Source organism: Sus scrofa, chromosome 14, assembly GCF_000003025.6.
Source record: "Sus scrofa isolate TJ Tabasco breed Duroc chromosome 14, Sscrofa11.1, whole genome shotgun sequence".
NCBI lineage: Eukaryota > Metazoa > Chordata > Mammalia > Artiodactyla > Suidae > Sus > Sus scrofa.
The window spans coordinates 31,414,823-31,440,723 of NC_010456.5; the positions used below are offsets into that span (position 1 = coordinate 31,414,823).

At 42.9% G+C, this 25,901-nt stretch overlaps 2 protein-coding genes across 5 annotated transcripts in view; one reads left to right on the top strand and one right to left on the bottom strand.

Annotated features, from left to right (window-relative positions):
- P2RX7 (purinergic receptor P2X 7) overlaps nt 366-25,901 on the bottom strand; it is a 61,315-nt gene continuing 35,779 nt past the window's right edge. For all 3 annotated transcript variants that reach the window (XM_001926804.5, XM_013982855.2, XM_013982854.2), the window contains 6 exons: nt 21,945-22,081; nt 13,181-13,271; nt 10,652-10,717; nt 10,415-10,564; nt 8,335-8,436; nt 366-4,305 (listed from right to left, as the gene is read on the bottom strand). In XM_001926804.5, the coding sequence (XP_001926839.2) occupies nt 3,808-4,305; nt 8,335-8,436; nt 10,415-10,564; nt 10,652-10,717; nt 13,181-13,271; nt 21,945-22,081 (1,044 nt within the window). In that variant the 3' untranslated portion in view covers nt 366-3,807. The remainder of the gene's footprint in view (nt 4,306-8,334; nt 8,437-10,414; nt 10,565-10,651; nt 10,718-13,180; nt 13,272-21,944; nt 22,082-25,901) is intronic.
- Nucleotides 10,726-25,901, top strand: part of IFT81 (intraflagellar transport 81) — a 189,456-nt gene continuing 174,280 nt past the window's right edge. Inside the window, exons 1-3 of one of the 2 annotated variants that reach the window (XM_021073042.1) lie at nt 10,750-10,983; nt 14,632-14,678; nt 16,176-16,245. The gene's annotated coding sequence lies outside the window, so the exon portion shown is untranslated. Of the gene's footprint in view, nt 10,984-14,631; nt 14,679-16,175; nt 16,246-25,901 lie in introns of both variants that reach the window. The other variant, XM_021073043.1, reaches the window with a different exon arrangement.

Sequence of the window (25,901 nt, forward strand, 5' to 3'; positions counted from 1 at the left end):
AGTGCCTCTGTGTGTATATGTTGACGGAATGTGTCAGTGAATGAGCTAACTGATTTGGGGATCTTCTGAGGAAAGGACGTAAAATGAATGCTTTAGGAATTCCTGTCATGGCTCAGTGGTAATGAACCTGACTAGTATCCATAAGGACATGGGTTCAATTCCTGGCCTCACTCAGTGGATTAAGGATCCGGTGTTGCTGTGAGCTATGGTTTAAGTTGCAGACATGGTTCGGATCCTGCGTTGCTGTGATTGTGGTGTAGGCTGGCAGCTACAGCTCTGATTCAACCCCTAGCCTGTGAAATTCCATACGCTGCAGGTGCAGCCCTAAAAAGCAAGCAAGATAAAAAAAAAAAGGAATGCTTCAATAAATGCACACTATACATTTTTCTTTTTATTAACAAAACAGTTAAGACATCTGCATCCCCAGGCTAGAATTAGGAGGGTTTTGAAAATGGTTTCTTCTGAAGAGAGGAATGCAAGCCCATAACCAATTCTACATGAAATCAGGCAGTGCTACAAGAAAGCAGATCTTCAATACAGAGAGGAAGCAGTGAATACTGTGCCATTACTGTAACAAAAGAATGGATTTAAGTACAAAACCAGAGCCTACACAACATGACTTTCCTGGGGATACCTTTGGAGATGACACTATTTTATACAGTACACTAAAAATAGGAATATAAATATGACACATGTGACTGTAGGAAATGTCAGACATTTTACACATCACCCTTCCACTTTCTCACCCAGAGCACCTGGGAAAGGTGAAGGAAAACAGTAAGTAGATCCAGTGATTATGTGTCATTCCAAATACTGACTCCATCTGGGGCCTCCACAAGGTGATAGAAACACACAGGGAATCAGGCACCAAAATATAACACATGAAAGCTCAGAGGCCATCAGAATGGAAATCTGTAGTAGTTACGTAGAATTCTTAGAGTAAAAAATTTCAGTTCTGAGGAATTCCCGTCGTGGTGCAGTGGTTAATGAATCTGACCAGGAACCATGAGGTTGTGGGTTTGGTCCCTGGCCTTGCTCAGTGGGTTATGGATCCAGTGTTGCTGTGAGCTGTGGTGTAGGTCGCAGATGTGGCTCAGATCCCGCGTTGCTGTGGCTGTGGGGTAGGCCAGCGGCTACAGCTCCGATTCAACCCCTAGCCTGGGAACCTCCGTATGCCGCAGGAGTGGTCCTAAAAAAGACAAAAAAACCCCACAAAAATTCAGTTCTGAAGAAGTCATATATAATCCACTTTTCAAAAACACCTCTGAAAGGTAGTAAAAATAAGCATTAAATCTGGCCCAATTCACTTGATTCCTGAGGTTAAGGCCAGATAAAATCCTGGGTCAAGAGAAGAAGGTTTTTGTTCATATTATTTTACACAAGTACAGTAGAAAGCTGATGACTTTTCCAAAGTATCAAAATGGTAAATCTTAGAGTATGTATTAAAAACTCATAGACACTTCATTAGTCACAGTTTTGAATAGTGGTCTCTATTCTTTAAAATAGTTGTTTAGAAATAGTCCTGGAGTTTCCTGGTGGCCTAGTAGTTAAAAGATCTGGTGCTGTTACTGCTGTGGCTCAGGTCTGATTCCTGGTCTAGGAATGTCTACAAGCTGTGGACTTGGTCAAAAAAGAAGAAGAAGAAGAAGAAGAAGGAGAAGAAGAAGAAGAAGAAGGAGAAGAAGAAGAAGAAGGAGAAGAAGAAGAAGAAGAAGAAGAAGAAGAAGAAGAAGAAGAAGAAGGAGAAGGAGAAGGAGAAGAAGAAGGAGGAGGAGGAGGAGGAGAAGGAGAAGAAGGAGAAGAAGGAGAAGAAGAAGAAGAAGAAAAAGAAGAAGAAGAAAAAGAAGAAGAAGAAATAGTCAGTTTTAGTGCCAAAACCATGAAAAGGAAATCCTACAGGAGGATCCTAAAATCTGTAACTATTCATTTTTATACTCGTAACAATCAATGTACAGATATGGGAGATCCCATTGTGGCTCAGTCTTAACAAACCTGAGGACACAGGTTTGATCCCTGGCCTCACTCAGTGGGTTAAGGATCCAGCGTTGCTGTGAGCTGTGGTGTAGGTCACAGATACAGCTCGGATCCCACATCGCTGTGGCGTAGGCCTGCAGCTGCAGCTGTGATTCGACCCCTAGCCTGGAAACTTCCATATGCCACAGGTGTGGCCCTAAAAAAAAGAAAAGAAAAGAAATAGTTAAAAAAAAGAAATGGTAAAGGCTTGAGTGTGAGTTGCTTTTGAAGTAGCATCCAGACTGCATTCATTATAATTGGCTGCAAAGTGCGGAGGATGTCTTTAAAGATGTTAAAGGCACGAACGTGGCTTTTTCCAGTTTTTAACAGCAGTTAACATTACTTCCTATCATAGAAATGTGATGTGGATTGGAATACACTGGGTAGCTCAGCAGTTAGATTTGATGGATTCCGGGTCTGGTATGATGAGTTACCTGATTTGGTCTGCAGCTCTTCTAGAACTGCCACATAGAAACCTAAACCTCCAGGGATGGTCCAGGTTCCCTAAGAACTTTAGAACCAGAGATGTGGAATGAGCCTATGTCCCAGGCTTGCTCTCTGTCCCAGGTATCCGTGGCTATGTAATAGAAAACCCCAAACTTAGTGGCTTAAAACAACAATTTTGTCCAGTGGGTTCACTGGGCAGTTCTTGCTTGGGGTGTCTCATGCAATTGCAGTCATATGTTAGCAGGATCTGGAATCATCTGAAGGCTTCTCCTCTCCCCTGTCCAATGACTGAACTTGGATAGCTTGAATGCTGGGGCTGGTCAGGCCTCTCTCCTCGCCACATGGCTACCTGAGCTTCCTCACAGCAGGGCAGACTCAGGATAGTCAGATTTTTATATGGGAGTTAGCTTCCTTCACAATAAGACTTTTAAGGGACAGAACGTGGAAGCTGATAGCATCTTAAGACCAAGACCTGACACAGCATCACTTTATCATTGGGAAAAGTGATAAGAGCTGCCAAGACACAAGGCGGGGGCTGGGAGGGGGTTACAAAATAAGACAAATGCTGGAAACTTGGTGGCCACTTTTAATCCTCCCCATTCGTCAACCAAGAGTCAAAATGTTTGTTCATAGTTGGGCGTTATCTTAGTCTCACCTCAGAATGAGATGCTTCATATTCATGTAGCTCTTTATGTGCTAATAAGAAAAATCATGGAGTTCCCATTGTGGCTTAGCAGGTTAAGAACCCGACTAGTAACCATGAGGATGTCAGTTCAATCCCTGGTCTCCCTCAGTGGATTAAGGATCCGGTGTTGCCATGAGCTGTGGTGTAGGTCGCAGAGGTGGCTTGGATCTGGTGTTGCTGTGACTATGGTGTAGGCTGGAAGTTGCAGCTCCAATTCAACCCCTAGCCTGGGTACTTTCATATGCCGAGGGTGCGGCCCTGAAAGAAAAGAAAAGAAATGAAAAGAAAAGAAAAGAAAAGAAAAGAAAAGAAAAGAAAAGTTTGTGTACATTGTCTCAATTTGCTTTCCTAATATCCCTGTGAAACAGTAGTTTGAATAATAAGGCAACTGAGGTACAGAGGTTAAAGGCCTAGGATCACACAACTCCCTAGGGACAGAACGGAACTCTCTTTCTGAATCTCTTGGCTCTCAGTCCATGCTAAGGGATTCTGGCTTATTTGTTGTTTGTTGACCCAGATCACTTTGCTTCCTGACACTTACAGAGCTGGGGGAAAGGAAAGCACATTTCCCTTTGGCTGAAAATCTGGATGCAGGTCTTTGCAGGGGAAGCTCAAGGTGCAAAAGCAAAGGTAACATCACATGACTGCATAGCCTGGTGCCATCAGTAAGGACTCTGGAAGCCACTGTACTGGCCTTCACTCTTGGGGAACTCTCTCCGGATCTTCCAGCGGCAGCAGCTGGGCAGGATGGCAAAGTCAGCCAGGTCCTGGGAGCCAAAGCGCCAGATAGTGTAGCACCTGTAGGCGCAGTGCCGCAGCTGGCTGTTGGCAGAATCTGCATCCAGCACCAGCAAGGGCTCCTGGTAGTGCAGGAGGAACTGCAGGACACCCCTGGACAGGACTAGCTTCTGGAACAGCTCTGAGGTGGTGATACAGGCACCCAGCTTTTTCCGACAGCACAGCTCCTCCAGGCATTTGTGACTGTCAGGGAGTTGGGACGGGAGGCAGTTTCCACACTGGCACCAATCCGGGCAGTCACTGGATTTAGGAGCTGCCTCTTCACTAAGCAGCTGAATAGCCTCTGGTTGTCCAGGAATGAAGGGTGGGTCATGAAGAGACAGAGGCAGCCTAGACAAGTCTGTGAAGTCCATCGGGGGTCTCTGAAAAAGTCCAGTTGCCAAACCCATCAGCAATGACAACCTCTAGGGTTCTAGGTTATTTCATTTTATTATTAGCTTTATAAAATTACATTTAATATTACATCAATACCAGCAGCTATTGATTATTTATTTATTTTTCTTTTTAAGGATGCACCTGTGGCATAGGGAAGTTCCTGGCCTAGGGTCCAATCAGCCTGCAGCTGCCATCCTGTGCCACAGCCTCAGCAATACCGATCTGAGCCACATCTGCGACCTACACTGCAGCTTGTGGCAACACCAGGTCCTTAACCCACTGAGATCAAACGCACAACTCCTGGATACTATGTTGGGTTCTTAACCCACTGAGCCACAACAGGAACTTCTCATCTATTAAAAGTACATGCACTCATCCATCCCACTCCCTCCCCTTTCCCCCTTGGTGGTTTTTTGGATGCAAACTGTTACATGGAATGGATGGGCAATGGGATCCTACTGTACAGCACAGGGAACTGTGTGTGATTGGGTCACTTTGTTGTACAACAGAATTTGATGAAACATTGTAAATCAACTCTAATAATAACAAAACAAACACACACACGAAATAAAAGTACATACTAGGACTAGGACTCACAAGCATTGAGTCATTTAAGCTTTTGAAGAGCCTCATGAGATGTGTGTCCTGATCTCCATTTCACAGACTTGAAAAGTGAAATTCAGAAAAGCCCGACCTCAGCACAGAATCACCTCTTCAGAGAGAGCTTCTTGCCCTTATACCTGATCTAGGTAGTTCCCCTCCTCCCAGGTCATTCTCTTATCACCTAATGATATTCTATGTTCTTCATAGAACACTTATTACCATCTGAAATGGTCTTATTAATTGATATATTTACTTCTTTTGTGTGTTCTTTTTGTCCTTTTATGGCCGCACCCGAGGCATATGGAGGATCCCAGGCTAGGGGTCTAATCAGAGCTGTTGCTGCCGGCCTACACCACAGCCACAGCAACGTGGGATCCGGGCTGCGTCTGTGACCTACACCACAGCTCATGGCAACATTGGATCCTTAACCCACTGAGCAAGACCATGGTCTGAACACACAACCACATGGTTCCTAGTCGGATTTGTTTCCGCTGCACCACGACGTGAACTCCAATATGTTTACTTGATTCTTCCACATGAAAGCAGGGGTCTTATTTGCTGTGTTTACTGCCAGGATCCCAGGTGCCTAGGACAGTCCCCAGCACATAGTAGAGTAAATATTTGTTGACCTAGCTCAACTTTCTCCTTTCTCACCATGTTCCCTCTTCTGAAAAAAAGCCTTTGTTATCCTCCAAGGGAAGTTGCCATAATTGTTCTCATTTATGTCTATTCTTTGTGACATATACCTTCATTCACCAAAGAAAGCCCAAGTATGATAAGACTGAATAGTTCTTGTACATGAATGTTTACAGCAGTAGTACTTATAATAGCCAAAGAGTGAAAAAAAATAACCCAAGTGTCCATGAATGGAGAGACAGATGAAAAAATATTATGTTCAAACAGTAGAGTATTGCTCAGCTATAAAAAGAAATGAAGTACTGACAAATGCTAAACATCGATGGAACCTTGAAGACATTATGTGAAGGGAAAGAAATATTATATGCTTCAGTTTATATGAAATGTCCGAAGCAGGTAAATCCATGGCTATAGAAAGCAGATTAGTGGTTGCCAGGGGTTGGAGAGAAGTGAGTGAGGAGTGGCCACTGAATGGATACAAGCTTTCCTTTCATGGTGATGACAAAGTTCTAGATGGTGGTGATGGTTGCATAGCATTGTGGATATCCGAAATATCACTGAATTGCACACTTTAAAATAGTTAAGATGGTAAATGTTATGTTGTGTGTGTTCTACCCTCCCTACCCTCCAACACACAGGAGTTTGCTTTATACCCAGATCTGATAAGAACATGACAAGAATGGAAAAATTTTAGCTAGTCTCTTCCAAGAAGAGATGTGAAATTCTTAAATATTAGTGAACTGAATCTAGCCATAAATACAAAGAATATTAAACTGCATTCAAATTGATTTTATTGCAGGAATGCAATATTGGCTTAATGTTTGAAAACTAGTATAATTCACCATATAACGGAAAAAAAGAAAATTCATTGATTTTTTTGAAAAGCAGCAGAAAAAATATTATTTTAAAATTCAATTTCCATTCATGATAAAAATTCTTAGCAAACTAGGAACAGAGGAGAATTTTCTTAATCTGATAGACCATTCTTTAAAAACCTATGGCAAGTGCTATAGTGAAATGAAAATTTCTCTTCCTGAGATAGGGAATGAGACAAAGATGCCTGCTATTACCACTTCTATTCAGTATTTCTAGAGGTCCTAACATGTATAATAAATACCTGGAGCTGGAATAAGCAAGAAAGGAATCTCCCCTATAGCCTTTAAAGGGAGCACAGCCATGCTGACACCTTGATTTCAGACTTCTAGCCTCCAGAACTGTGAGAGAATAAGTTTCTGTGGTCCCAAGCTACCTAGTTTGGGGCAATTTACTATGGAAACTGTAGAAAACTACCGCGGTTAGTGGAGATATGCAGCAGCCAAAACTGCTGGGGAGAGTGTGAATTAGAACACTCACTTTATTTGTTTGTTAATTAAAGTTGATTTACAATGTTATGCCAATTTCTGCTGCATGGCAAAGTGACCCAGCCACTTAAATATACATTCTTTTTCTTATATTCTTTTCCATCATGGTCTATCCCAAGAGATTGGATATAGTTCCCCATTCTATACAGTAGGACCTCATTGCTTATCCATTCTAAATGTAACAGTTTGCATCTACTAACCCCAAACTCCCAGTCTATCCCACTCTCTCCCTTCTCCCCCTTGGCAACCACAAGTCTGTAGAACACTTATTTTAGAGAAATGTTTGATAGTATCTACTAATGCTGAACACACACCTGCCTTATGACTCAGCATTTCCACTCTTAGGTGCCATATGTTTACCATAGCAGCACCATTGGCATGAGCCCCAAAGTGGAAACTCCCCAAATAGGCAGTTCATTCAATAGCAGAATGGGGAGTGGAAATGAATCCGACTAGGAACCATGAGGTTTCGGGTTCCATCCCTGGTCTCACTCAGAGGGTTAGAGATCCTGCGTTGCTGTGAGCTGTGGTGTGGGTCACAGACTTGGCTCAGCATTGCTGTGGCTCTGGCATGGGCTGGCAGCTGTAGCTCCGATTAGACCCCCTAGCCTGGGAAGCTCCATATGCCACAAGTGCGGCCCTAAAAAGACAAAAAAAAAAAATAGTAGAATGGATACACTGAATGTTTATAAAATGGAAATTATACAACACTGAGAATGAATCATTGTTATGTGCAACATCATGGATGATCCTTACAAGAATGACGTTGAGTGAAAGAGGCTGGACATCCAACAGAGTATATACTGAATACACAATAGAGGATTTAAATTCTATAAAATTCCAGGAGAGGTAAAACTAACCTTGAATACAGGATAATGACTCCTTTTTTTTTTTTTTTTAATGGCCACCCCCATGGCATATGGAGGTTTCTAGCCAGGGATTGAATTTGAGCTGCAGCTGCAGCAATGCCAGATGCCTTAACCCATGCCTCCGAAGTGACCAAAGCCATTGCAGGTGGATTCTTAATCCATGTGCCACAGCAGGAACTCCGATAATGACTACTTTTAAGGGAAGGTAGTGATTGGGTAGAAACGTGAAAGGAACTTATATTAGTGATATTCACTTTTTAAATCTGGGTGCTGGGGAAGTTCCCTTGTGGTGCAGCAGGTTAAGAATCCTGCTTTGTCACTACATTGGCCTGGATCGCTGCTGTGGTTCAGGTTCAATCCCTGGCCTGGGAACATCTGCATGCCACAAGCATGGCCAAAAAAAAAAAAAAAAAAAAAAATCTGGGTGCTGGTTACATGTGTTACATGTGGTTTACTTTGTCAAGTCATAAATTGTGATATATACATATTTCCAGATGTATTTATATTTAATAGTATGTTTTCTTAAGAAAAAAATTAAATAACTTACTGGGACTTCTTCACCTTTGACATCTTGCAGACTTCTGCCCAGTAGCCTCTGGTCTACCATCCTAATGTGGGGTTCATCCACAAAGGACACATACTTTAATGTCTAGAAAATAAAGATTAAAAGTTGACTCATTTTAGGACAGAACTATCATGAACTGCATATCTGAACATATCTAAAGGCAACTGATTTGCCTACTTACCAAATGACAACCTGTTTAACAAGCTAACTAAAAACTCCTGCTAACCAAGAATGAATGATTCTGAACCTAAAGGTAAATAGCAGAAATGGATCCCCAAGCACCTTAATTTGTAGACTCAGAGTATCCACAGCTTACTGCCTAGTATCTTTAGGTCCCGCAGGTGCTATGTAAAAATTCCTTTGTCGTGCTCCCTCAATTTCAGTTACTTTAGGCTCAATAGCTCCAGAAAATTATACCATTACAACTTACATTATTTATATTTTCATTAAATGTCATCCCATCTCGGGCTGTGAAATGGTGATTAATTCTAGCTGCAAAGATGAACTTTCATTTTAATTGCAAATACGTGTATAATCAACAATGAATCATGCATTCAGCTGCCAGAAAAGGACAACAATGATCTTGGATAAGGGAAAGATGAAGAAACCCTCTTTGTTGTTACGTACCAGAGATTTCTCTTTGATTGGAGGAAATCATGGAGTCAGTGTCGTAAATTCCAAATTAATTGAATCAATATCACACAGATGAGCTAAAATTTCCTTTGACTACTTCCTCATCCTAGGCTCCTTTCCAGGACCAATCACTGTTATCACTTTTGTGAATGTCCAATACCTTTTTGTATAGATGTTTACCTCCCCATATGTATGTGTGTGCATATATGTGTATAACAAATAGAGAACACATAGAATTAGTGTATGTGTATAGTTGTTTTCTAACCTGTATATCATACCATACATATTGTTCTATAGTTTGCTTTTTTTCCTCCCAGCAAATGTCTTAGATATCTTGCTTGTGCCAGTACCTATAGCATAGTGGTTATAAACATGGGTTCTGAAACCAGCCTACTTAAGTTGGAATTTCAGCTCTGCCATTTACCAGCTGTATGACTTTTTTTTTTTTGTCTTTTTTTTGCCATTTTCTTGGGCCGCTCCTGCGGCATATGGAGGTTCCCAGGCTAGGGGTCCAATCGGAGTCCTAGCCGCCGGCCTACGCCAGAGCCACAGCAACATGGGATCCGAGCCGCGTCTGCGACCTACACCACAGCTCACGGCAATGCCGGATCGTCAACCCACTGAGCAAGGGCAGGGACCGAACCCGCAACCCCATGGTTCCTAGTCGGATTCGTTAACCACTGCGCCACAACGGGAACTCCTGACTTATTATTTAACTTGAATTATTTAACTTTATTGTGCTTCAGTTTCCTCATCTAAGAAAGGCACAGCAGTAGGACCTATCTATAATAATCACAGAATCCCATAAAACTACCTAAAAGGTTGTGTGAAGATTCACTGGAAATGCTATATAAATGTGTGCTTTTATTATCTACCTTATTTTAAAAAGTTGCTGCTGAGCATTCCTTACTATGAACTTATCATAGTTTATCTCACCATTCACCTATTGGACATTTGGATAGAGGCTCCCCTTCACTGTTACAAATGGCACTCTCATGGACACCTTGTTCACGGGCACTGCTTGGGTACCCATGTGAGTGTTTCTCTAGGGCAGGTATGGAGACGTGGAAATGCCAGAATTTAAAGTATGCCCTGTTTGAAATGTTACTAGATACTGACAAGTTGTCCTCCAAAGTCATTATACTTTTTTTTTTTTTACTTTGCTGTACCAATTTAATGAATTCGAGAAAATCGACCAATCCTGGAACATAAAAATTTGTTTTCCCCTATATCTTGCTTCTCCGTTTTTTGTTTCTCTTCTTCCCTAAGGCTAAAGGATTCACCTGAGAGATGGTGGATTGAGGTGGGGTCTAGAGACTCAGTCACCGTGGGATTACACCTATGATTTTGGCCTGGTTTCTGCACATTTTTCAGTGATCTAACAAACCCTCCGGGCCTTTGGCTGTCCCATAGACACAGCCACTCTTACCGGCTTTGGCTCCATGATAGATTCACACTTCTTCCTGTAGTAGTATTCATTGACTGCACAGGGCTCACAGCACTTGCAACAGGGATAAACATGGGATCGACAGCAATTATTTGAGTATGTGTTGATGAGAAAGTCGATGAACACAGTGGCCTGGGAAGAATGCAGACAAGTGCCATGTCAGTGAAACTTCCTCTTTCCAGATCACTTTCATAAAGTCTAAGAAAGAGAATCCCTTACCAAACCAAAGTAGGAGAGTGTTGAGCCGATGTACACAATCAGCTGGATAATGTCAAATTTTCCTCCCTGAAAACAGAGTGGAAAGATTACTTGGTTGAAATTCAGAGCACTGCTCTTTAGCCCTAACATGTAATTGTAAGTTTCAGCAGAGGAGGGAGTCTAGCGCCGTGAATTTGACAGATGCAGCCACAGTGTTCATGGCAAAGGAGATTAAGGAGGCTGAAAATATGACTCCCGTTCCTCCTGCTTTTGCCTTTCAGAGTGTGCTCGGAAACGTGGATGTTTTAAACCAAGAAGCACTGGAACCTGCATATTGAGGAGAACTACTGGAGGTTTGTTTTTCCATTCAAGGTGGGAGGTTTCAAATGAGCTTTCCCTAAAAGTGGTTTGAGATTACCTTGGAAGCAGAGAGAAGGAATGTCTGTACAAACCCTCCCTGGAGATGTGTGTGTGTGTGTGTGTGTGTGTGTGGTTGTTGTTGTTTTTCCTCTTTTGGCGACTACAAGGCATGTGGAGTTCCTGGGCCAGAGATCAGATCTGAGCTGCAGTTGTGACCTATACCACAGTTGCCACATTTTGGGATCTTTAACCCACTGTGTCTGGCTGGGGATCAAACCTGCGTCCCAGGGTTCCAGAGACACTGCCGATCCTGTTGCACCGCAGCAGGAACTCTTTCTTGTGGTTTTTATTCTCAATATGTTTCTATCCTCTCAGCCATATCTCTTTAATTCTTGTGCCACTTATCACCATGTTACCTAATATGCTGTCAGACAAGGTATGTGAGCATCTGTTGCTTTTTGCCTGCCCAGCATCCTCTCCTTCTAGAGACAGCATGCCAGTTTTCCTTTGGAGAACCGACTCTGTCCATACTCAGTCCATGCAGTTTGCAGGGGAAGGAGGTGGTTCAGGGCTGGTCTAAGACCAGTCATTGAGAGAATGGCTTGACTCTGGTCACAGTGATTAGATCAGCAGTGAACCTGGGACCCACACTGGGTCAGTCAAAGCCAATGGCATCTTCTGAGGACTTGGCTGAAACTCTGGCAAAGACGTGTTCTTTTTTCACTGAGGTTGCTAAACTGTTAAGATAGAAGTAGCTGCTGACACCACCACATAGAGATGACCCGCTGCAAATGGGAACAAAACAGAGGGGAAACAAATGTCAGAGATGGATGAGGCAGGTTTTGGAGGATGTTATTGAGACAGCTGGATTCAACCATGCCTGCCTCTGGATTTTTCAGTCACGTGAAAAAGAAAAAGACATTTTTTCCCCTAAGCCATTTGAGTTGGATTCTGATCTTCGCAAAGTATTTTGCAGAGATTTCTGTCCCCCTGTCTCTCAAGCATTAGAGTTTTATTTATTTATTTATTTATTTATTTATTTATTTATTTAGAGCCAAACCTGCAGCATATGGAGGCTCCCAGGCTAGGGGTCTAATCTGAGCTGTAGCTGCCTACCTATACCACAGCCACAGCAATGCCAGATCTGAGCCTCATCTTCCACCTACACCATAGTTCAAGGCAAAGCCAGGTCCTTAAACCACTGAGTGAGGCCAGGGATCAAACCCATGTCCTCACAGATACTAGTCCAGTTCATTAACAGCTGAACTTTTTTTTTTTTTAGGGCTGCATCTTGCCCTCAGGATTCCCAGGCTAGGGAACCTTGTGGTTCCTAGTCAGATTCGTTTCCCCTTCGCCATGACAGGAACTCCCCATCAGGGTATGTTTAAAGTTGAGGAGTTTCCACTGTGGCTCAGTGGGTTAAGAATCGACTAGGGGAGTTCCTGTCACGGCGCAGCAGAGAAACGAATCCGACTAGAAACCATGGGGTTGTGGGTTCCATCTCTGGCCTTGCTCAGTGGGTTAAGGGTCTGGCGTTGCCATGAGTTGTGATGTTTTAGGTCAGATGTGGCTCGCTGTCGGTGTGGGCCAACAGCTATAGCTCTGATTGGACCCTTAGCCTGGGAACTTCCGTATGTCATGGTGTGGCCCTAAAAAAACAAAACAAACAAACAAAAAGAATCTTACTAGGGAGTTGCCATCGTGGCTCGGCAGAAAAGAATCTGACTGGTAACCATGAGGACACAGGTTTGATCCCTGGCCTTACTCAATGGATTAAGAATTGAGAATTGCCGTGGGCTGTGGTGTGGGTCGCAGAAGCAGCTCAGATCTGGTGTTGCGGTGGCTGTGGTGTAGGCTGACAGCTGTGGCTCCAATTCTACCCCTAGCCTGGGAAATTTCATATACCATTGGTGTGGCCCTGAAAATACATACATGCATACATACATACATGTGTACATACATAAAGTTGAGTGTTAGGTTTTTCCCCCAGGCCCACTCTGTACTCATTAGATGACTTGGCCATGAACACTACCCTAAGGACATCATTCCCCCTCTATCCCACATGCAAGATGCACAGTGCCAACTAATAACTATGACCAAAACACTCACCCTTTGATACACTAGAGCAATAATTAAGACACAGTCATAGGAATGGAGATGCCAGTGGCTGGGAGCAGAGAAGAGACTTACGGTGCCAAAAACCAGAATGTCAAAACGGATCCCAAAGACTTTGATCAGAGTCCTCTTTTCAACATTATTTTCCTTATAGTACTTGGCATATCTGTAGGAGGAAAATGATCCATATTTATAAATCTATCGGAAAGTACTGGTATTTTCTGAAAAGGAAAACTGAAACAGTAGCTGATCTCCCACAAGTTTCTCTCTTTCTCCACCTGGAGCCAAGGCACCACCTCCCCATACCACCTCTTCTACTTCCAGCAGCACAGAGTTATGGAAAGTCTGCTTTGAGTTTAAGATTAAAATGAACAATTTTTAAGTAATATAGGGTTAACTGCAAGAGAAATTTCAAAAAAATAACTTCAAGCAATCTGATCATTCCCTACGGTGAAAAGTTTGGCTTCTAGAACAAAGAGGGAGAGGGCGCATCTTAGATGCTAATTCCTGGACTGGGAACAGGTGCACCTCAGCATCTGTTCTGTTTTTCCTTAAGATTCTGTATTTGGGAAGTTCCCATTGTGGCTCAGTGGGTTACGAACTCATCTAGTATCCATGAAGATGTGGGTTGGATCACACTCAGTGGGTTAAGGATCTGGCATTGCCATGAGCTTCAGTGTAGGTTGCAGAAGTGGCTTGGATTCTGAGTGGCCATGGCTGTGGTGTAAACCAGCAGCTGAAGCTCCAATTCAACCCCTAGCCTGGGATGTTCCATATGCTGCAGGTGCGTACCCCCCCCCCCAAAAAAAGATTCTGTATTTATCTCTTTGGCTTCCATTATCACCGGGGACAAAGTAAAAATGTTGTTTACCCACCCCAGATTCCAACCCCTCACCCCAGTCCAACTTTTGTGAGTATTTGAAAATCATGTTACAAACCCTCTGGCCAGTTCTGAGTCCATATCTCTAGCCACCTCCTGTATGTAACTCTCATACACCCAGCCAGTATTTCCTGTGCCCTAAATTCCCCGGGGCCAAGTACCAGACAACCAGAGGCCACCCCTGTAGCCCGGCCCCTGCTACCATTACTCTAACTAGCCAATCCTAAGCTGTTTCTCTGCCCTGCCTTGCCTCTCCCACAGAAAACACAGTAAAGGCTTTGGGCTATGCTTGCCCCTCGCTCCTGCTAACCCCTGACCAAACCTGGTGTTTCCTCCTGTGACCTAATGTGCCCCTTCCTCTTGGGAAATAAATTTTTTTTCAGTGACCTTAACTTCTCTGAGTCATCACTCAGTCACCTTTATAAATTAAGACCTGGGCAAAAATCACACTCACCCCAAATATGCAAGTCTCACCAGTGCTACAGCCAGGAAAGTGGCATGTTTTGTTTTTCATGAATAATTAGGAAGGTTAAAGCCACATGCCTCACAAAACTTTGAAAGCTGTCCCTCCCTCTTACCACCTTTTGGTGGTTGTTTTTAGGTAAGGGAGTATATTTTGAGTCCTTAATTCACCATCTATTTACAGGTATGGAGAGAGAAGAAAACAGAAGACAGATGCTCTGCCAGAATAGGGTATGGAACATATGAAATTCTTTCTAAAAATTTATTTTAATTAATTAATTTTTTCATTTTTTTGGCTGCCCCACGGTCTATGGAATTCCTGGGCCAGAAATCAGATCCAAGCTTCAGTTTTGACCTATGTTGCAGCTGCAGTAACACCAGATCCTTTACCTCACTCTGCTGGGCAGGGAATTGAACCTGTGTCCTGGTGCTGCAGGAACACCGCTGACCCCATTGTGCCACAGTGGGAACTCCTGAAATTCTTTTTCTAAAAACTCTCACGTTCTGAGTTTGAGATCAGTTAGATATTCTCAGGCACTTCAGTGCCTCTTTCTGTTTCAATTTCTTTGCATCTGATTGTTCTCATTTCATGACAGTACTGTCTTTTTCTGCTCTATTAATTGATTTGTTTTTGAAAACACAAAGAAACATGCATCACCATTCCATGCTCCAGGGTTGCACAATCTCTCTGCAAGCTGGTTTGCTGGAAGGTTAACACTCTGCAGCAAATACCTGAATCTCTGCTTTTAGGGTCTCGGCACAGTGGTCTTCAAAGTGAGGGGAAGAAACACTTGGGAAATGTGTTCAAAAGGCAGACTCCTGGGCCTCACTCCAAAGGGGGCTTTTGGAAGGTCTGAGATGTTTGTAGCAATCTGCATTTCCAGGAAAGGTACCCAGTGTTTCTGATGCAGGTGGTCAGTGGGCCACATTCAGAAACACCAGGCCCTGGGCAAGGATGTATTTGTATGCTGTGACGGGTTGAATAACGGCTCCCAGAAAAGATAAGTCCAAGTGACCAACCCCTGCATCTGCAAGTATGACCTTTCTTGGAAATAAGATCTTTGCAGATGTAAATAAGGTACAGATCTTAGGATGAGATCATGCTGGATTTAGGGTGGCCCTTAAATCCAAAGACTGCATTCTTATAAGAGAAAAGAAAGGGAGAGTTAAAATAGAAACACAGAGAGTTCCAGTTGCGGTTCAGCGGGTTACTAACCCAACATAGTGTCCGTGAGGATGTGGATTCGATTCCTGGCCCCACTCAGTGGGTTAAGGATCTTGCGTTGCCACATGATGCAGCATAGTTCATGGATGTGGCTCAGATTCCACGTTGCTGTGGCTGTGGCATAGGCCAGCCGCTGTAGCTCTGATGTGACCCCTAGCCTGGGAATTTCCATATGCTGAAGGTGCAGCGAAAGAAAGAGAGAGAAGGGGAGGGAAGAAGGGAAGGAAGGAAGAAAGGAAGGGAGGGAGGAAAGAAGGGAGGTAGGGAGAGAAACAGAGGAGAAGGCCATGCAAAGACGGAGGCAGAGACCAGAGGGAGGCAGCCACAAGTTAAGGAGCACCTAGAGCCTAGAAGCTGGAGGAGTCAAGGTGGGATCCTTCCTTAGAGCTTTCTGAGGGAGTGTGTCCCTGTGGACACCTTGATTTTGGACTTCTGGCCTCCAGACCCATGAGAGAGAAATGTGTGTTGTTTAAAGCCACCATATTTATGGTTATTTGTTTCAGCAACCATGGGAAGCAAATCCACACACAGACCCTTTCTGAACCAGAGAAGCTCATCTGACTTCTATTCCATGTAAGTCTTCCCCTTTTTTCATATGGTAAATAAACTGAACCATTGAATAAGGACCTTTTGCCACAGATCTCTTGGTAAAGAACAAAATTCTGCAACGTGATCAATCCCTTCAACTTCCTATGAGTTAGAAAGTCATATTTTCTCTCATGTACCTCATATAACCTCTAATCTCCTTTTTTGTGTGGCTCTTTGAAAATAACTTGTCAGTTACCCATCCGAGCTCAACAATTTATTTTTGGCTTGAGATTTCTTCTGGTGCTTATTCCAGACAACAAATGCTCTAACACTTTGTTCTAAAAGAATATTAACATCACAACCCGTTCTTCAAAAAGCTCAGATCTCTCCAGGAGCTAACATTCTTGGGCTTAGCTCAGCGACTTGAAGGACGTTTGCTAACATCTGATTGGTACATTGCCCTGCGTGTGTCTGCTGATGGCTGGAAAAACAGCCTGTGGGGGCAGTTAGGGGACCGCCGATCAAGGCCTCTCTGCTTGCTAATGGCCATGAGCCTATTCAGTAGACCAGCAGGGAATGATCAAAACATTGCCTAAATTAGGAGCTGGTTTCAGGGCCTTGGATGAAACTCCATGGACCCAGAGAAAGCAAAAAGCCTCTTGTGTCTGGATCTCAGCTGGCCTTTAGTCAAGGGTCTCAGACTCAAATGCCTGTAGGAGCCAGGCAGTCCACAGAAATGAGAGATGCAGCCAGGTAGAAGGCAATACGGAATGGTGAGGACCATGGCAAACCAAAAGCTGAATGCCCTTTCTAAAGGGAACCACTGCAGTTCCAACTGAGGTGCAACTGTATCTGTGGCATCTCTAGAATGCTGGGAAGCAAGTTCAATCCCCAGCCTGGAACAGTGGGTTAAAGGGTACGGTGTTGCAGCAGCTGTGGTGTAGATCGCAACTGTGCCTTGGATCTGATCCCTGGCCCAGGAACTTCATATGCTGCAGGGCAGCATAAATGAATGAATGAATGAATAAATAAATAATAAATAAAATCCTGATACTCAGCTCTAGCTGAGTGCTGCCATGTGGCATATGAACCCAGAGATTATCTGATGGTTTAATTTTTCAAAAAAAAAAAAAAAAGTAGGAACTCCAGATTTTTATGTAGAATGTCTCAACTTCAAAACATTGTGCAGGCCAAAAATGAAAACAAAAAGCTGTTAAAGGCTGTTTGCCAATTAATGATGCTGCTTTTGAATAAAATATAACTCAATCCATTTGCTTGAGCAGACCCCTCTAGAAGTCAGTAAGAGTGCTAACAGAATGGTTAGGAAGAAGTGAATGTATGTGTTTGGGTGTGTGTATGAGTGTGTGCGTGTACGTGTGTACTTTGACCTGTATTCACATGAACAGACACATTTTTATTCATTCTCCCAGGTAGCAAGCAACCTGGTGGCGGAAACAAAATATAATCAGATGAAACATCTAAGAAGAAAGTATGTTTGGGCTGCTAGATAATAGAGTGCTAGACCAGTGCTTCTCAAATGTTTATGCACACATGAATCTCCTGGGAATCTTAAAATGCAGATTTTGATTCGGTAAATTGAGAGTGGGGGCTGAGATTTTATATCACAACAAGCTCCCACTGAGGCCCGTGGGTCTGGTTCCAGGACCATGTCTAGATGCATGGTTCTCAAACTTGAGTTTGCAACTGAATAACCTAGAAGGCTTAGGAAGACAATCCCCAGAGTGTCTGATTCAGTAGGTCTGGGGTAGAGCCTGAGAATTGCATTTTTAAGAAGATCCCACCTGATGCTGAAGCAGGGATCAGCACTCTGGTCTAGACTATTAGGACCGAAGGTATTCAGAGAAGCGAGTATCTTTGTGAGTTGATTCCCTACTGTGGGCTCCTGTGTGCAGTGTCTCTTCTTAACTAGGAGAGTTCAATCCTCAGGAAAGTACGGGCTGCCTGCAGGGCTCCTCCCCTGTGCTAGGAGAAGCCTTCTCTGCTTGCATCTCCCCCGACCCCCATCACACCATCTTGTTTGATTTCCTTAGAAGCATTTATTATCATCTAAAATGGTCTTGTCAGATTTATCTGTTTGTTCTATCGAGGTATAATCAGCATATAATAAAATGCGTAAGTCCTAAGGGTTCAGTTCAGTGAGTTTTGACAAATAAATACCCTGTGTAACCTACATCTCTATCAAGATTTAGAGCATTCCATTCCCCAGAAAATTCTCTTGTACTCCCTCCCAAATCAGTTCCTACGTTTTCTTCCCACCCCCACACCCCAGCCCAGCAACCATTGTTCTGTCTTTTATCATCACAGATAAGTTTTGCCTGTTCTTGGACTTCATATAAATGGCATCAGAGAATGTACTCATTCGGGTCTGGCTTCTTTCACTCAACATAATGTCTGTGGGATTCATTTATGTTGTTGCGTGTATCGGTAGTTTCTTCCATTTTTATTTATATTAGGTAGTGTTTTATTATATAAATATAAAAAATTATTTCTCCATTTACCTGTTATTGCACGTTTGATTGCCTCTAGGTTTTGGCTCTTATGAGTAAGGTTGCTGTGAACTTTCATGTGCAAATTTTTGTGTGGATACATGTTTCCTTTTTCTTTGATAAATACCTAAGAGTGGAATTTCTGGATTATAGGGTAGATGTCTGTTTAACGTTATAAGAAACTTCCCAACAGTTCTATGATGTGGCTGTACCATTTTACACTCCCACTAGGAAAGGAGGAGAATTCCAGTTGCTCCTCCTCCTTGCCAACATTTGAAATTTCCAGTCTTTTTATTTAGTCATGCTGGTGGGCATGTAGTTATATCTCATTGTGGCTTAAATTTGCATTTCCCTGGTGACTAATGATGTTGACTTGTTGAAGTTTTTAATTTGCTTATATTTTGTGTTACATGATACCTATATTCATGTTCTGTTAGAATGTATGCTAAGTAGCAACTTGTCTATTTTGTTTACCAATGTATATCCATTGGGTCAACAAATATTTTTTCTTCCATATATTAATGAATGAAGAACATCAGTATCAATTTCCTACCAGCTTCATAGACAAATTGTGTAACCATTATTTTAGGGGTACACTCAACAACTCTCTCTGAAAGGGGACCCGCAAAAGCCTACTTCGTGTCTGGAAAGAGAGCACAAAATGACCAGCCATAACCACAGTCACAGAATCCTGTCTGGCTCCCACAGGCAGGGATAGGATGTGGAGACTGTGTGATAAGCCTTAAACTGAGAGGCCAAGTTACTGCTGGTCTAGTGTTGTAGGGTCAGTCGGAAAAAATTATTCAAACATAGGAGATAATCTGGAAACTAAGTTCAGGGCACCGGATCACCAATAGGAAAAAGTCAGGAACAGAGGATTGAACTATGTAGAGTGTCAAAGTAAGAATAGATCAGCACAAAACCAGCACTAGCCAGCTCAAGAGGGAAAATAATCAGAATTCACAGGGTTCACAGGTCCAGAAGCCAGAAGCATACATGAACTTTAAAAGAAAGATAAGACTGCAGTGAGGAAGTAGTGAGACCCATGGTGTCAGAAGTCTTTAAGCTGTTCTTACCAAGAGGACTTCCAATCAAGATGGCAGGCTGAGGAGTTCCCGTGGTGGCTCATCGGTAACAAACCCAACTAGTATCCATAAGGATGCAGGTTTGATCCCTGCCCTGGGTCAGTGGGTTAAGGATCTGGCATTGTCACAAGTGGCAGCATACGTTGCAGATGAAGCTTGGATATGGCGTTGCTGTTGCTGTGGTGTAGGCCAGCAGTTGCAGCTCTGACGCGACCCCCTAGCCTGGGAACTTCCATATATTCCAGGTGAAATTGTTAAAAAAAAAAAAAAAAAAAAAAAGGCTAGGTGCTTGAGATGAGTGGGGAGTAAAGCCATGCAACCCCTGGGAGGACCAGACCAGATCTGTATCTGAGTAGCTAGAGTCTTTACTAACACATTTCTTGGGAAGGGAGCTGAGGCCACAGGTGCCCAGCATAGCAAGGGAGCAGGGATGCGATACTTCTAGAGGAGTGAAGACCTCCAGCACCTAGAACTAAGCTAGAGACTGGTTTGTAACTGATAGATGCCATATAGTCCTGGCAGGAAGAACTACAAAATTAAATTATCCCCTGGGAGGAATGACACCATATCCAATGGCACACACAGAACTTTGCACAAGGACATCCCTGTCAAAGCCCACCAACCAATATTCCAAAATCCCGAAAAGATAAATCCCATCCAAGGTACTACAGGTAAGTGTGAAAGGGGTTATACAGTAGGTTGAACAAAAGGACTAGGACCCATAAGCTAAGAATGGACCTCACTGAAACGATAATAGAAGCCTTTGAAAAAGAACTGAGTAGAAATCTGAGAAATAAATATGTAGCCATGTAGTTTTTTTAAAACCTGAAAGTGTATGGTAAAATGCTCATAACTTTTGATCTAATAATTCTACTTCTAGAACTTTATCCTAAAGAAATAATCTGGGATTCAAACAAAGATTTATTTACATAGGTACACACTGCAGAGTTTCATATAATATAAAACCTGAAACACCCCAAATGCCTACTAATGGAGGAACGAGTGAGAAAATCATGGATAGAAGGGAAAAGGTGTGGAATTCCCTTGTGGTGCAGCAGGTTAAGGATCTGGTGTTTTCTCCACAGCAGCATAGGTTGATGCTGTGGTGCAGGTTTGATATCTGGCCCAGAAACTTACACATGCTGCAGGCGCAGCAAAAAAAAAAAAAAAAAAAAAAAAAAAAAAAAAAAAAAAAAAAAGAGGGAAGGGTGTGTTTTGGGATGTTAGTGACCTAGGTTAGGATTGTGGAGCTTCTAATATTAAGGTCTTGGGCAAGTCATCTCACCTTTCTCAGCTTTCCCTGGGATGCTGACTTCTCCCTTTTAGGGTGGTTGTGATATGATGCAGATGTAGGATCTAGTGATGGGATGTAGGTGCCTGTTACATAGCCAACCCTCCCTAAGTTGTAGCTATTGTTATCATTACACTCACACAATGGAATATTACGATCATTAATGTGATGGTCACAAATAATTTTGAGTGACCTGGTATATGAAAAAAACCCACAGAATACCAAATTATAAATGTGATATGATCTCAAACGTCACAAAAAGAATAGGTTAGATGAAGTAAAATTCACCCAAAGGTTATCCTCCATTATCTCAGGATGGAGGAATTTTGGGTGATTTGTTTCCTCTTCTCTATGCTTTTCTGTTTCACAAGTTTTGTTTTTGTCTTACAAAGGATGTGAAATTCTTTTTTTTTTTTTTTTTTTTCTGTAGCTGCCCCTGCAGCATATGGAAGTTCCCAGGCTAGAGGTCCAATTGGAGCTGCAGCTGCCAACCTACACCACAGCCACAGCAACACTGGATCTAAGCTGCATCTGCAACCTATGCTGCAGCTTGCAGTAATACCAGATCCTTAACCTACTGAGCAATGCCAAAATCGAACCTGCATCCTCACAGACACTATGTCGGGTTCTTAACCTGCTGAGCCACAACAGGAACTCAAAGTGTGCAGTTCTTCAATAATTCATACAAAAAAATCCATCACTGCCTAGTTCTGAAAGGAAGTCTTTCACATTCCCCTTGTTGCCTTGGGAACCAAAACTAGTCCTACTGACTGCTGGGATGCAATTCGGCTGGGCCTAGATGGTCCCTGCAGGGCCAAGCGTGGCCAGTCACTGGGTGAGTCTGACCTGCATCCCTGTTACCTGAAGTTGTAGCCGGGGTACGAGGACTCCTTAGCGGTCTTGTCGTCAAGGCGACGGAAACTGTATTTGGGGCGGCAGTGATGGAACCACCTGTCCAGGTTGCAGTCCCAGTAGATCTCGATGCCCATGATTCCTCCCTGTGGAGACAAGAGACAACCTCTAAGTCCCCCTGGGGGCACCACAGCCAACAGACATCCCTCTGCATAGTGGTGATCATGGAAAAAAAGGTTTGCTTCTGAGGGGAAAAAAAAAATGCTCATTAAAAATTTCTGGAGTTACCATAGTGGCTCAGTGGGTTTATGAACCTGACTAGTATCTATGAGGATACAGTCCAATCCCTGGCCTCGCTCAGGGGATTAAGGACCTGGTGTTGCCACAACCTGCAGTGTAGGTTGCAGATGAAGTTCAGATCCTGCGTTGCTCTGGCTGTGGCGTAGGCCTCAGCTGCAGCTCCAATTCAACACCTAGCCTGGGAACTTCCATGTGTCACAGGTGCATCTCTTACAAACAAATTTTTAGAGCCATGCAGAGTTTGGGGTTTTTGGATGCAAAGTGGTACATTTAGAATGGGTGAGCAATAAGGTCCTACTCTACACCACAGGGAACAATATCCAATCTGTTAGGATAGACCACAATGGAAGATAGTTGAGAAAAAGGATGGATATATATGTATGACTGGGCCACTGTGCTGTATAGCAGACATTGACACTGTAAATCAACTATAATAACAAAAAAATGTCCTTCAAGTAGTTCCCACCACTGCTCAGTGGAAATGAATCTGACTAGTATCCATGAGGATGAAGGTTCAATCCCTGGCCTCGCTCAGTGGGTAAAGGATCTGGCATTGCCATGAGCTGTGGTGCAGGTCACAAATGTGACTTGGACCTGGCACTGCTGTAGCTGTGGTGCAGGCCATTGGGTATGCCTCTGATTCAACCCCTAGCCTGGAAACCTCCATATGCTGTGAGTGTGGCCCTAAAATGACAAAAAAAAAAAAAAAAAAAGTCACTCATGAGTTCCCTTCATGGCTCAGCAGTTAATGAACCCAACTAGGACCCATGAGGATGCAGGTTCGATCCCTGGCCTCTCTCAGTGGGTTAAGGATCCAGGGCTGCATTGAGCTGTGGTGTAGGTCGAAGATGGAGCTTCGATCCCATGTTGCTGTGGCTGTGGCTGTGGCACAGGCCGGCAGCTGTATCTCCGATTTGATCCCTAGCCTGAGAACTTCCATATGCCACAGTTGCAGCCCTAAAAAGCAAAAAAAAAAAAAAAAAAAAAAAAAAAAAAAAAAAAAAGCCAAAAAAAAGTCACTCTAAAAAAATTTCAGAGCCGTAAGTGCAGCCCTGCTTAACTCATACAACCTTTACTGTGGCAATTGCAAACACATCTCGCTGCCCCTCCTCCATCTAGGACACACCACCATTAGATTTATTCTCCTAAAATATAACTTTCAACAAACCACTCCTGTAATCAGACACCTTTAATGCCCCCCCCATTAAAGATTACGTTGAAACTTGTTAGACTGGAATTCAGCGTGCTCCATCACATGTCTCTTCTGCTTATCTCCCCTGGAGAAAGCTCTTATTCCAAACACCTTTTCCTAAACGCACTTTGCATTTTCATTTAAAAAAACCAGTCCTATTGAGATACAGTTCACATAGAGTTCACCCACTTAACATGCGCAGTTCAATAATTTTTAGTATATTCATATACATGTGCAACTCTACCACAATCAATTTTATTTTATTTTATTTTATTTATTTGTCTTTTGTCTTCTTAGGGCTGCACCTGTGGCATATGGAGGTTCCCAGGCTAGGGGTCGAATCAGAGCTGTTGCTGCCAGCCTATGCCACAGCCATGGCAACACCTCTGCGACCTACACCACAGCTCAGGGCAACACCAGATCCTTAACCCACTGAGTGAGGCCAGGGATTGAATCTGCAACCTCATGGTTCCTAGTTGGATTCATTTCCACTGCACCACATAGGAACTCCACCACAATCAATTTTACATTTTTATCACCTCCCAAAGAAAACATGTAAACTTTAGTTACTGCCCCTCTCTCAGTGCTAAAAACCCACTACTAGGCTTTTTGTCTCTATAGAGTTTCTTATTCTGAACTTTCTTTTTTAATAGAATTTTTTATTATAGTTGATTTACAATGCTGTGCCAATTTCTGCTGTGCAGCAAAGTGACCCTAAATTTTCATATGAATGAAATCACGTAATATATGCTCTTTTGTGTCTGGCTTCTTACACTTAGCATGATGTTTTTAAAGTTCATCCACATTGTAGCATATGTCAATACTCCATTCCTTTTTGTAGTGGAAGAATACTCCATAGTATGAATATTCTACAGTTTGTTTATCCATTTATCCTTTGATGGACACTTCAATTACTTCCGCCTTTTGGTTATTATGAATAATACTGCTATGAGCATTACGTACAAGTGTTTGTGTGAACCATATGTTGTCATTGTCTTAGGAAAGGAACTTCTGGGTACACTTTGAATTTTTAATTTCTATTACTTATTATTATTATTATTATTTTTTTTTGCTTTTTAGGGCTGCACCTGTGACATATGGAAGTTTCCAAGCTAGGGGTTGAATCCGAGCTGTAGATGCCAGCCTATGCCACAGTCACAGCAATGCCAGATCCGAGGCACCTCTGCCACCTACACCACAGCTCACCACAACACCAGATCCTTAACCCACTGAGCAAGGCCATGGATTGAACTTGTGTCCTCATGGATACTAGTCAGGTTCGTTACCACTGAGCCATGATGGGAACTCCCACTTTGAATTTTTAAATCTTGTCCCTTTCCCTTTTCTCCCAGTGAAATGTTTCTCCCACCCACCTCTCTATCTAAATTTTCCTCATCCTCCAAGACCCAGCTTACATCCTTTCCCATCCACCCAGCCACTCCTATGCTACTCAAGTCAAGGTAAACTTTCTCTCCCTAAACTTCTAAAGACTCTCTTAATCTCTTACCTGTATTTGCTACTTCTTTCTACAAAGTTTTATTTTTTGGGGTGCACTATCATATTTCATTGAATCTTAAACACCATTGCTTGTAAGACACATAATTTTTTTTTAAGGGCCACACCTGCAGTGTATCAATACATGGAATTTCCCAGGCTAGGGGTCAAATCGGAGCTACAGCTTCCAGCCTACAACACAGCAACTTGGGATCCAAGACTTGTCTGCAACCTACACCACAGCTCATGGCAATGCTGGAATCTTAACCCAGTGAGCAAGGCCAGGGATCAAACCTACATCCTCATAGATACTAGTCAGGTTCGTTAACCGCTGAACCATCATGGGAACTCTAGCGTGGTTTTTTTTGTTTGTTTTGTTGTTGTTTTGTTTTTACTGTTACACTAAGGAAAAAATGCCGTCAAACTCTGAGACTCCATCAAGTGAAAGTACTTCCTAATTTCAAAATTATTAAAAGTGAAAAAAAGTTATGTCTTTGAATCAGTGAAAAATCAGGCATTTCAAGACAGTATGCTAGATGTTGAGGATACAGAGATGGATAACAAGGAGGCTCTGACTTGGGGAAAGGGGAAGTAATACAAAATAATCACATCTGTCATCTTTTTGTTAGGCACTAGCCCAAGCACTCTACACACTATAGTGAATATCTAATGCTTTTGTCTCTCAGCATCCAATTTGCCTTCTTCTGGGGAAAGTACCTCGAATTTCCTTTGGGAAACACCTCTTCTATCTCCTGGTGGTTTGAAAGGGGCTATGGGTTCTCCTAACTCCAAGAGTGGGCACATGACCCAGGCCTGGCCAATTAGGACAGTACATCCTTCTGGACCTGGTGATTGGTTCAGGGATAAATATGTGGCCCAAGGTAGACCAATCAGAAATTTCCCTGAGACATTTTGCCAGAACCAACAGTAAAAGAGGTCCTCTCAGGAAGTTCTTGTCATGGTCAGCAGAAATGAAACTG